Genomic DNA, 12,804 nt, shown 5'->3' on the forward strand with positions numbered 1-12,804 from the left:
CAAAGCCACACACACAAATCCTTCCCATTCCAAACCTGTAACTAAGTAATTCTGACATATTTATCATCAACACAACACTGTACAGGTAACCAAAGCAACAACAAGCACAACAAGAACAAACACTCCGCAAATCAAAGCCGCACACACACACGATCCTTCCCGATCCAGACCTGTCACAAAGACGTTCTGGCAGTGCTCCAGAAGCCTGTCCAGACGAGTGGCGGTCTCCACAAAGGCGTTCAGCTCATGGTCTCGCAGCTCCAGCAGAGCGGACACTTCCTCTGTCCGGTGATCCGCTGCCGCGGCCACCACCAGGAACCGTTCACGGTTCGACTGCAGGAGCTGAAGGTCTTTGATCAGAACGCTGCCATCTCCAAGGACGTCCAGCATGCTCTGAATGCACAGCAGGGCACGGCGGATGTGCTGAGCGGCACGTTCAGACAGCTGTTCTGAACTTTTCTTCTTCCCTATGAAAAAAGAAAGAAAGAAAAATAATTCACTGATTCATACTAGAAATTTTGTTTTCCTAAAATCACCTTTAGCTAACGTACTTACCATGACCCACTAGTGCCGACACCAGCAGGGGTCTGGATTCCTGTCCTGTCCAAACTACTGGTCTACTATGCAGAGAAATCGAAAGAAGCTGCTGTAAATAGCCTCCCTTGGTAAGTTGCCTCCTTTGCATCAATGGCAGCAGCTTCCTCTTTTCCAGCAGCCATCTTGATTTTTTCCTGACCTGTCCTACATTTGCAGCTAAGTTTTCTGGAATTTCTACTTTTCTGATTAATAAAAAAAACCAGATTACACAAAGAAAAACATACCAAAATATCCATTTCTGGCTTGTTGAACTCACTACAAGAGTGCGCACAAATCCATGATTCCATCGTCATCCAATCCCATCCAGCCAGTAAGCAGACTGGGTATACGCTTCTTTCCAATGACTTCCTTGCATTCCCAGTCTGACTCAAGCAGATACACCTTAGCATGAATGAAATGCACAATAATGCAGGTGACCAAGTATCTACAGTCCAGAAAATGACTTTCAAACATGGACAGTGATTCTAACTACAGTCCACAAAATGACTTTCAAACATGGACAGTGCTTCTAACTACAGTCCACAAAATGACATTCAAACATGGACAGTGCTTCTAACTACAGTCCACAAAATGACTCAAACATGGACAGTGATTCTAACTACAGTCCACAAAATGACTCAAACATGGACAGTGCTTCTAACTACAGTCCACAAAATGACTCAAACATGGACAGTGCTTCTAACTACAGTCCACAAAATGACTCAAACATGGACAGTGCTTCTAACTACAGTCCACAAAATGACTCAAACATGGACAGTGCTTCTAACTACAGTCCACAAAATGACTCAAACATGGACAGTGATTCTAACTACAGTCCACAAAATGACTCAAACATGGACAGCGATTCTAACTACAGTCCAGAAAATGACTCAAACATGGACAGTGATTCTAACTACAGTCCACAAAATGACTCAAACATGGACAGCGATTCTAACTACAGTCCACAAAATGACTTTCAAACATGGACAGTGATTCTAACTACAGTCCACAAAATGACTCAAACATGGACAGCGATTCTAACTACAGTCCACAAAATGACTTTCAAACATGGACAGTGATTCATGCAAAAACAAAAGGGGAACGTCAGGGTGTTACTAATAAATATTGGGTTGTGTTTTTTTTCAGTATCAAAATCATACAATTTCTTGCTTAAGCATCAACACAATTACTGCAATGCAAACTGCAAAAGCTGATCCAGACTACATTTTTGCTCACCCTCAGACGCAAGTTTTTGTGAGCTGTATGCTGGAAAGAGAACAATTCTACCAAAGGCAGCCCACATCAGTAGGCATTTCATTGTTCTAGTATCCAGGCAAATTTCACAGTCATGTTCAGTCAAACTTTCAACCTTCCTGTCTTCTTGATGATTTGCTGGCTTGGTTAAATCATAACTGTGGAGTCACGGGGAACGAAAAGGCCGATGCTCTCTCCAAGGCAGGCAGCAAAATGAAGCAGTTCAGCCACCCCGTGACCTACAGAGAGGCCAGGACCATCATCCACAACCGTTACCAGAACCAGTGGAAGAGAAGGCTGGGTGCAAACAGTGGTGTCGATCCAATCCACCAGCTCCAGAGACACCAGCAGACAGTCCTCTTCAGACTGAGAACTGGCCACTGCCGACTACTGAGTCACCTTCACCGTATGAAGATCGCCCACACTGATGAGTGTCCATGTGGCACTGGACCCCAGACCCCTGAACACATCCTCCAACACTGCCCAACCCATGAAGCTCTACGGCATCAAACCTGGCCAGGGGGCACAGAGCTACAGGCGCAGCTTTGGTGAGACCGCCACGACCTGGAGAAGACCGTGGGTTACATCGTGGCGACGGGGGTGACCGTCTGACGCAGCCAAAACATCGAACGCAGAAGAAGAATAACAAAAATAACAAACACCTGTCCAACACTCCACACAAAAACTGGCATGCAGATGACATGGCAGATGAAGAACAAGAAATCACTGTGCTTACAATATAAATCATTTTCTTTATATTACAATTGAATTACTGCAAATAGATGATGTGAAAACTACATTAAATCTATCCAAACTACAGTTTCTGCTCACCATCAAAAAAAAAAAAAAAAGTTATGTGATGAACCAAACACTGTGTGCTGGAATGTGAGTATTCTGATATGGATATTTCTGTACTTCAGTGGGCAAATTCAGTTTTGCTTTCTCAATCAGCTTGTTGACTTTAAACTCAATATTGTTCACTGGTGTTTTCTAATGTTTGATGTTGTGTCTGTTTTCTGTATGAAGTGTGGTTTTGACACTGCACTCAGCTATTGCAAGTCTGGCCCACAGAGCCTTCAGTGCAGCCGCACTGATGGGGTACAAAGTGTTAAAAATCACACCCTGGCAAACACTCTTCAGTTTCAGTCACGTACATGCCACCATTGTTTTAAAACATGCACGATCAGTCTCAAAGTAAAATGCTAGGGCTCATACATCGATAATGAGGAAGAACTCATGACCCTGAAGCATACCTGGGATACCACTAAGAGACTGGCCCCCAAAAGACCTGTGTGGCAGTTCTTCATTGCTGCCCTATGTGCCAGAGGGAATAACACAGACTGTAAGAAAACCAGTAGCTCAGAATCACATGTGAATACTACAGGCCCTCATACAGACTATGACATTTTCACGGTGACACAAACTTTGGTGTCCTGTGGTGGCGGTCTCCACTCTGGAGGAGACAGTCACTCAGTCTGGCTCCCCGAGTAAGCCATTATTGTCGTCAGCAGGGGGCTTAACAGGTGGTGTCCTATATACGTTAAGTCAGAACAGGCACTACCGAACACCACCATAGTGACTCAGCAGCAGTGCAGGGTCTCCTCTGGTGTGTGGCCAAATGGCGTTGTAACATCAATGGTTCCCTGCGGACTGCCAGCACTGGGGTTGCGACAGACGAACCCAGGTGTGGCTGTGTATGGGGGACTTGGAACGAGTGGTATGGGAGTAATGCCACTGAAACCGTGCAGATGATGGGGCAGCAAAAAAAAAAAAAAAGAAACCCAACAACATTGTTGTCCTTACCTTCTTCGTTCATGGGCTGCAACTCCCACGTTCAGTCGTATGTACATGAATGGGCTTTTATGTGCATGACCGTTTTTACCCCGCCATTCAGGCAGCTGTAATCCGTTTTCGGGGGTGTGCATGCCGGGTATGTTCTTGTTTCCATAACCCATCAGATGCTGACATGGATTACAGCTTACGTAGATACACATGAAGGGGGTTCAGGCACAAGCAGGTCTGCACATATATTGACCTGGGACATCGGAAAAATCTCCACCCTTTACCCACCTGGCGCCGTTACCGAGATTCGATCCCAGGACCCTCAGATTAAAACCACGCTTTAACCACTCAGCTATTGCACCCGCCGTCCTTACCAAACCTCATGAAGTAGTTGACCATGGGGACCCAGGTGATGACGAACTTCAGCACTTTGTCCTCCCCGGTCACCTGCTCCATCCACTTGCGCTCGATGAACGTTGACAGGAGGCTGATCAGACGGCCGCTGTCCTCATCTCTGTCAAGGTATTTGGACTCCATCTGCACAAAACACACAGGAGTCATGGCATTTCTCAGCTCCCCCCCCCCCCCCCCCCCCCCCCCACTGTGCTACACCATCACACAACACACACAGGAGTCATGGCATTTCTCAGCTCCCCCCCCCCCCCCCACTGTGCTACACCATCACACAACACACACAGGAGTCATGGCATTTCTCAGCTCCCCCCCCCCCCACACTGTGCTACACCATCACACAAAACACACAGGAGTCATGGCATTTCTCAGCTCCCCCCCCCCTCCCCCCCCACACTGTGCTACACCATCACACAAAACACACAGGAGTCATGGCATTTCTCAGCTCCCCCCCCCCCCACCCCCCCCACTGTGCTACTGTGCTACACCATCACACAAAACACACAGGAGTCATGGCATTTCTCAGCTCCCCCCCCCCCCCCACCCCCCCCACTGTGCTGTGCTACACCATCACACAAAACACACAGGAGTCATGGCATTTCTCAGCTCCCCCCCCCCCCCCCCACTGTGCTACACCATCACACAAAACACACACGAGTCATGGCATTTCTCAGCTCCCCCAGCCCCCACTGTGCTACACCATCACACAAAACACACAGGAGTCATGGCATTTCTCAGCTCCCCCCCCCCCCCCCCACTGTGCTACACCATCACACAAAACACACAGGAGTCATGGCATTTCTCAGCTCCCCCCCCCCCCCCACACTGTGCTACACCATCACACAACACACACAGGAGTCATGGCATTTCTCAGCTCCCCCCCCCTCCCCCACTGTGCTACACCATCACACAAAACACACAGGAGTCATGGCATTTCTCAGCTCCCCCCCCCCACACACACTGTGCTACACCATCACACAAAACACACAGGAGTCATGGCATTTCTCAGCTCCCCCCCCCTCCCCCACTGTGCTACACCATCACACAAAACACACAGGAGTCATGGCATTTCTCAGCTCCCCCCCCCCCCCCCCCCACTGTGCTACACCATCACACAAAACACACAGGAGTCATGGCATTTCTCAGCTCCCCCCCCCCCTCCCCCCCCACACTGTGCTACACCATCACACAAAACACACAGGAGTCATGGCATTTCTCAGCCCCCCCCCCCCCCCCCACACTGTGCTACACCATCACACAACACACACAGGAGTCATGGCATTTCTCAGCTCCCCCCCCCCCCACACACACTGTGCTACACCATCACACAAAACACACAGGAGTCATGGCATTTCTCAGCTCCCCCCCCCCCCACTGTGCTACACCATCACACACAACACACACAGGAGTCATGGCATTTCTCAGCTCCCCCCCCCCCCCCACTGTGCTACACCATCACACAAAACACACAGGAGTCATGGCATTTCTCAGCTCCCACCCCCCCCACCCCCCCCACTGTGCTACACCATCACACAACACACACAGGAGTCATGGCATTTCTCAGCTCCCCCCACCCCCCCTGTGTATGTATTTGTGTGTCTGTGTATGTGTTTGTGTGTATGTTAGTGCGTCTGTGTATGTATTTGTGTGTATGTTAGTGCGTCTGTGTATGTATTTGTGTGTCTGTGTATGTGTTTGTGTGTATGTTAGTGCGTCTGTGTATGTATTTGTGTGTATGTGTATGTGTTTGTGTGTATGTTAGTGCGTCTGTGTATGTATTTGTGTGTATGTTAGTGCGTCTGTGTATGTATTTGTGTGTCTGTGTATGTGTTTGTGTGTCTGTGTATGTGTTTGTGTGTATGTTAGTGCGTCTGTGTATGTGTTTGTGTGTATGTTAGTGCGTCTGTGTATGTGTTTGTGTGTATGTTAGTGCGTCTGTGTATGTGTTTGTGTGTATGTTAGTGCGTCTGTGTCTGCCTGATTAAGCACATGTGCCAGAGCATGTGAGAGTGCCTGCATATTTTGGTCATTGCTTTACACATGTGTCTAGCTTGTTTTTCCTACCTGAAGAGCTGCATCAAACGACTCAAGCACCAGCCAGTTGCAGGTGTCTAGCTTGTTTTTCCTACCTGAAGAGCTGCATCAAGTGACTCAAACGCCAGATTTATGCAGGTGTCTAGCTTGTTTTTCCTACCTTAAGAGCTGCATCAAGCGACTCAAACGCCAGATTTATGCAGGTGTCTAGCTTGTATTTCCTACCTTAAGAGCTGCATCAAGCGACTCAAATGCCAGACTTATGCAGGTGTCTAGCTTGTTTTTCCTACCTGAAAAGCTGCATCCAGGGACTCAAACGCCAGCCTGTTCAGAATGTCGGCGAATGCAGGTGCCACATTGTACTGTTCCAGGTAGACTTCCAGCTTCTGCTCGGCTGAAAGCTGCAACATGATGTGTTGAATCCTGATTAACATCACACCACATGGACCAAGGCCTCACTTCGCCTCTTCACACACACACCCACATATACACACATGCCCACATGCATACACACACACACACCACACAACCAAACACATATACACAACACAACACAACACACACACATGCTGAACATGTGAGTGGTCTTACAAGTGCAAGCACACATATACACATACTCTTTTTCTTTTCATTTCCACCTCATTTGTATGCACGCATGCATGCACGCACACACAGACACACACATTGGATTTTAAATTTGGAATACCTGTTGACAAGAGTTAGAAACAGCCTCAGCTTACTGAAAATTGATAGCAAGCAAGATTGAGGTCAGGATACCTCTGTGCTTACACTTCTAGCAACATTGCTAGTATGTTTAACTCACTCCGGACGATGGAATGCTATAGAGTTCCTCACGTAAGGTAGCATTCCGGACAACAGAACGCAATAGCGGTTTGGACAACTGAAATTTTTTCCACGTTTTCCTCATGGGGTAGCATAAAAATTGCAGCTACACCGGGCACTGCAAACGTGTCAGGGGTTGAATGGGAAGTTTCTTCATGAGGTTCCCTAACTATACACTCGCTTGCCAGCCACTGACTTTGGTACCCCACATGACAAGCTAATCTGCATACGTATCAAAAATGGCGTCGCAAGTGGAAATTTTTGGAGCAAACTAGAACACGACAGCAGCTTTTCAGTGCTGCTGAAGTGATTGAAATGCTTCAAACTGAATGTTTCGACATCGACAAGGATGATGAAGACGTTGAATAAAGTATCTGCAGTGAAGAAAGCTATCAGTAAGAGTATACTGACAGTGACTCAGTTTCTGAGGGCTGTGAAGAGAGGGAGGGGGGTGGGCGTACACACAATGTTAGAAGAGGGGTCAGTGGGTCAAGTACAGGGAGTTTCATTCAGTTACTTTGTGTTTTGTATTTTTTGTGATTTTTTTCCTAACCATTACAAATGGGTCGTCTCCAGGGGAAAGTAAAGGAGAAAACTGTTCATCCGAAGTGAGTTAAAGCTAACTTAAACACAAGAAGCATCCTTTACTCCACCAAAATGAATATTGAAAAAATTAGCAAAATGTTGACAATAAAGCATGTAAGTTTGTTTTTGGTGTATCAGTTCATGCCCAAACTTTATATTTAAAAAAAAGATAGAAATGAAAATATCATTCTCTGAAGAACAGAAGAACAAACCTGCATCAGCAAATTACATATTTAGAAGTACAACCACTCAAAATTCAAAACTGTCAAGATCAGTTTAAAATCAAACCTTCATTTCCCTAAGAGTTCAATCTATTCACTCCCTCAGAACTAAAGGTACTTATACCCCTGACACTTAAAAAAATATATATCAGGAGTAAACTCAAGTCTCTATACTGCAATTGCATGCAAATTTATGCACAATAAACTATTGTGTGAAACGGTCTTTATTCTTCAACTTCTTCCAGATAGGAGTACAGCAGTCTGTTTTGTTGAACAGTCTTTCTAGCTTTCTGCTTACCAGTCCCATTTTGGTTTCAAAGCCATCTGCCAGCATCTTCTTCACAGTCTGCTTCAGATCACCATGTCTTACGTCTTCCTCCACTTTGGCTATCAGTTTGTCCCACATCTGAAAAAAAAGCACCCATGTGCTCACACACCCACACACACACACACACACACACACACACAGGGCTTTTTGTAACTAAATCTTAGTTTCTGTTTCTTAAGGAGGCGTCACTGCGTTTGCACAAATCCACAAACACTACACTACATCTGCTAAGCCAGCAGATGCCTGACAGCAGCAGAACCCAACATGCTTTTGTAACTGTTCACCAAAATCAATACAAGTCTATGTAAACAGTGGACAGCTGTTCCTCATGAAGTTTTGACACACAAGCACACATGCACACACACACACACACACACGCAAACACCTACACACACACACACACACACACACATATACACACACAGAGACAAACACACATCCCTCCCCCAGCCCCACCTCCAACACACACACACACACAACCATCCCCTATCAGTGACTGTTTCAAGACAAATACCAGACCCTACCTGGAGAGCAGAGGAACGTGTATGGGAGTACCGAAAGCTGAAAGACAGCCAGTCACAGGAAGATTCTGTGACTCTTTTGGCCTCCTGCCTCCAGCTCTGCGCCTGCACACCCCCAGTCTGCTGACACGCCCTCTCCTCAGCCAGGGCCACCTGATCCATGGCCAGGAAGGCCAGCTGTGTGCCATACATCAGGCTGGTTTCCATCAACAGTCGTTTGTTCCTCAGCATCTGTTCCTGTAGAACGCTCACAATCTGGGCACTGCACTTCAGCTCCTTTAGGTCTTGGGGAGGTTTCCTGGGAGCAAGGAAATAATCATTTCTTTGTCAGCTTGTATCATGATCTTCATACGCAGCATGGCATGCACCCCCCCACCCACCCCACCCCCCAACACACACACACACACACACACACACGCATGTATGCATGCACACACACATATGCACATGCAAGAATGCACCTCACAAACACATGTACCCATGCATGCACACATGTATACACACACACACACACGTACACTCATACAGACCAATGTCCTCCGCCATTCTTTTATGCTCTGTGTATGTGCCATCTTATATGCAATACATATTGGATACCACACAAAACTTTACCGGTGAAAAATGCATGCATGTTTCCTTGTACTTCACACAACACATCTGCTTGCAGCCACCATCTTGACAATTCAAACTTTCAACCACTTCCTGTTTATCGCTGTCATATGCTTGTCACTTTTTCGAAAGAGATAGACCATACAATGTCAGCATGACAAAAGCTAGGCACATCATGTTATGGACTGTCAGTGTATTTTATTGTTTTGAGCTCAGATGTTTGCAATGTGTTGACATCATTACTGATATGATGGGTGGTGTTCAGAATCATTGCCTATTCCCTTCTTTGAACTGAGAGAAGAGTTATTATTCATGTGAAAAATATTTTGTAAAACATTTCCGTATGAATATTTTTTTGTTCACATTAATGCTTCATGTTCATACTGATACTAATAGAGATCATAACTGAATGACAATGCAGACTTATTTTATCTGTTAAATAAATGACATCTGTTGCTATTTGTTTTTATGTAGAAATTGGGTCTTGATATAAAGAATTTGCTGTTGCAGTTCGTGCTGAAAATTTTGTTGGGCGTTCTAGATGTATCACCCATCCCAACTTTGCTACATCTATACTATGGTACCCACTCTGTTGTATTAACTTTGGAAAACATGAAAATGCTGGCCGAAAACAAGTGAACTCTCAACATAAACAGCTTGACCATCAGAGCTAACTTTCCATCTCCATACATTTTTTGATACAATGACACAACACCAAAAACACCTATAAAAGACTAATTAGGAGACACTGTAAGATTCAGAACTGTCACAAAGTTTCATCTTTGAATAACAGTTTTCCCCCCTGTCTCTCTCTACAATTAGGCCTATAAAAGAATAAATCATCTGAATCTGAATGTCTGTATACAAATATATCTGTCTGTCTCTGTACAATGTGTGTCTGAACCAGATGGATTTAATGAAGCAAGAACTGCTACACTATAACATTTTTCAATGTATGGTTACACACACACACACACACACACACACACACCAACACACACACCAAAAAGAGAACTGACCCCTGTGCTTTCTCCTTTGCCATGTGAACCATCTTGCCCAAGATCACATCTATTTTCTGAAACACAATACCAATAATACTGTATCTTGAGGGAACACTGGACAAAGGCACAGGTACAGAAACTAAACCAAACTGTTTCATGCTGTGATAATGCTTTCACACACACACACACACACACACACACACACACACACACAGAGTGAGAGAGAGAGAGAGAAACTTGCACTTCAACACACCATAAAAACACACACATATCACACACACACACACACACACACACACACACACATACACACACACACGTTCCAAGATAATGATAACAGACTCGCTAGCGGTACTCAGATGAGCAGAAAAAGAAAAAAAAAAACACAACTAAAAAACAAAAGACCAATCAACAACCCAACACATTTATAAAGAAAGAACCTGAAACAAATCCGAAACAGAACCCAAAGGAAAGCGGACAGCAAAACTCACTGTCTTATGATCGTCCTGCAGGTATGCTTTATACTGGATGTGGTGAGCCAGTGTTGCAGCCATCACATCCAGAGGAACCTGCACTGACATGAGGACAGGCAGCAGTGGCTCCAGCTCCAGAGAGGCGACAAACGTTCGCACAAACAGGGGGTCCACCTGGAAGCTGGGGGTCAGCCTGTTGATCACATCCAGGGGCAGCCTGTTCACAGAGCAGAGCAATGGTCAAGGCTCCCGCACGCTGCTCACGTCTGCATAAATTATGTGGACTTCACCACCACCACCACCGCCACCACCAACACCAACAATAACAACTGGAAGATTAACTCACTCAGTACGGCCAGTCCTCTCTTCTCCTCTACACAGACCCCTCGGATGTCCAGTGGGTGTCTGAATGACCCAACATTTAGCTTCCGTCGTCAGAATTGTGGTATTCTTTGTCAACATTCACGTCTTCAGTATAAGAGCCTTCGCTTGCAATATTTTGATGATGGTAATTGGGGTGAAACGCTGTTAACATCGTCTCTTTCGCCGTTCGTATGGAGAGAGTTAAACGAGACTTACCGGTAAGTAGAAGTTATGACCGTATTTCTACCCTAAGAAGGGGGCAAAGAAAGAGTTACACTTTTTAGTTAAATACTGAACCATCCTAGACTGACTTTTTCGAGCCAGACTGGGGCCAGCCTACTAGCATTTGCCCAGGGGGAGGGGGCAGAGCTGTTCAGTCGCAGCAGAGAAATCCAGGGTGTAGAGAAAACACAGGCAGCACAGACACAATCACTGAGGAAAAACCACTATCAGTGTGGACACACCAACACTGGTTAACAGAGACGTAATAATCACAACACAATAACATGTGGCAGCAGCACGAGCGACAACCAGCCTGTACAAAACACATCATCACACTGGCCTAGCAAGCATGCTTCATCACGCACTCAAAAGGAAATTTTCTTCCTAAAATTACGTTTAAGTAACATATTTACTGTGACCCACTAGTGCAGACTCCGGCAGGGGTCTGATTCCTGTCCTGTGCAAACTGCTACCCGCCTATGCGGAGAAAACAAAAGTATCTACGGCCGATAACCTCCCGAAGTAGGTTACCTCCCATGTGCATCCCTGACAGCACCCTCTTTTTACGGCCATTCGCAAACTGAAATTCTGACAAAGCTCCTTCTCACAGGGCAGAACTGTACCATCACAATGTATTTGTATTGTAACATGACTTTTTTGCCCCGACATGATTCTCTGTGGGGGTGGAATGCCTCATTTTCCTTTCGTTGTATGTCTGAAAGTGTATTATTTTGTTTTACTATCAAACTGGATTTTTCTACAGAATTTTGCCATGAACAATTCTTTTGTTGCCCCCACTCCGCATTTTCCCCCAACCACTCCATATTTTTCCCCACCCCACCTCTTCTTCCCACTTTGACCTTCTTCTCCCACATCCAGCGACTCTTTATGTCTACAGCCTGATCCCTACTCACTTCTCTGTTCATCCTTGCCTTCCTTTATTGATTAAAACTCAGCACTTTTCTAAAACTCTGCTTTTTCTTCAACTGTTTCCAACTAACACAGTCCCCCAAAACAGACCTGTAGTCTAAAACATTGGACATCTCTTATCAAAAGTGAGTCTTACTGACATGGATTACAGGATCTTCAACAGATGCTGCTTGACACCACTGTCATTGCAGGCCAAAATGATCAGTGTCAGTTCCCTGGTGGTTTCATGATGGGGCGTGGGGGGTGGGGGTGGGGGTGGGGCATTTCAATATCTCTAAGCTTACATACCACAACAATCTTGGCCAAAAACCACAGGTGAACGAGATGACAGAGATCACTCATTACTGACTACTTGGCAATACTTCTTTCTCATTTCCTGATTTTGGTCATTTTATCATTCGGGAGTACCTTATATTTACTGTAAAGATCTGGTGTCTGCACCATATGTGAATGAAATGAGGGAGTATGCCCAGTGAGCCAAAATGCCATGTGGTTACCAGGTGTGCAGAAGTTTGAAAATGAGATTCAGACTTTTGCAGAGGTCAACACTGCAAACTTCATTCATTCACTCAATGGAGTCGCAGACACAACCTTGAGCAGAGCACCCAGAAATCACATGATTTTTCATGATTTTTTGAAAAATCACAAAAA

The 12,804-nt window shown here is 45.5% G+C and overlaps 1 protein-coding gene across 1 annotated transcript in view; it reads right to left on the reverse strand.

The window, feature by feature from the left end:
- The window catches only part of LOC143297710 (E3 ubiquitin-protein ligase rnf213-alpha-like), a 110,852-nt gene that overhangs the window by 56,784 nt on the left and 41,264 nt on the right, over positions 1 to 12,804 (reverse strand). The window contains exons 11-17 of the mRNA XM_076610132.1: positions 10,657 to 10,855; positions 10,184 to 10,239; positions 8,559 to 8,853; positions 8,005 to 8,112; positions 6,348 to 6,458; positions 3,987 to 4,149; positions 171 to 467 (exon numbers count right to left, since the gene is read on the reverse strand). Coding sequence (XP_076466247.1) covers positions 171 to 467; positions 3,987 to 4,149; positions 6,348 to 6,458; positions 8,005 to 8,112; positions 8,559 to 8,853; positions 10,184 to 10,239; positions 10,657 to 10,855 — 1,229 coding nt within the window. The remainder of the gene's footprint in view (positions 1 to 170; positions 468 to 3,986; positions 4,150 to 6,347; positions 6,459 to 8,004; positions 8,113 to 8,558; positions 8,854 to 10,183; positions 10,240 to 10,656; positions 10,856 to 12,804) is intronic.

Source organism: Babylonia areolata, chromosome 23 (assembly GCF_041734735.1).
Source record: "Babylonia areolata isolate BAREFJ2019XMU chromosome 23, ASM4173473v1, whole genome shotgun sequence".
NCBI classification, from domain to species: Eukaryota; Metazoa; Mollusca; class Gastropoda; order Neogastropoda; family Buccinidae; genus Babylonia; species Babylonia areolata.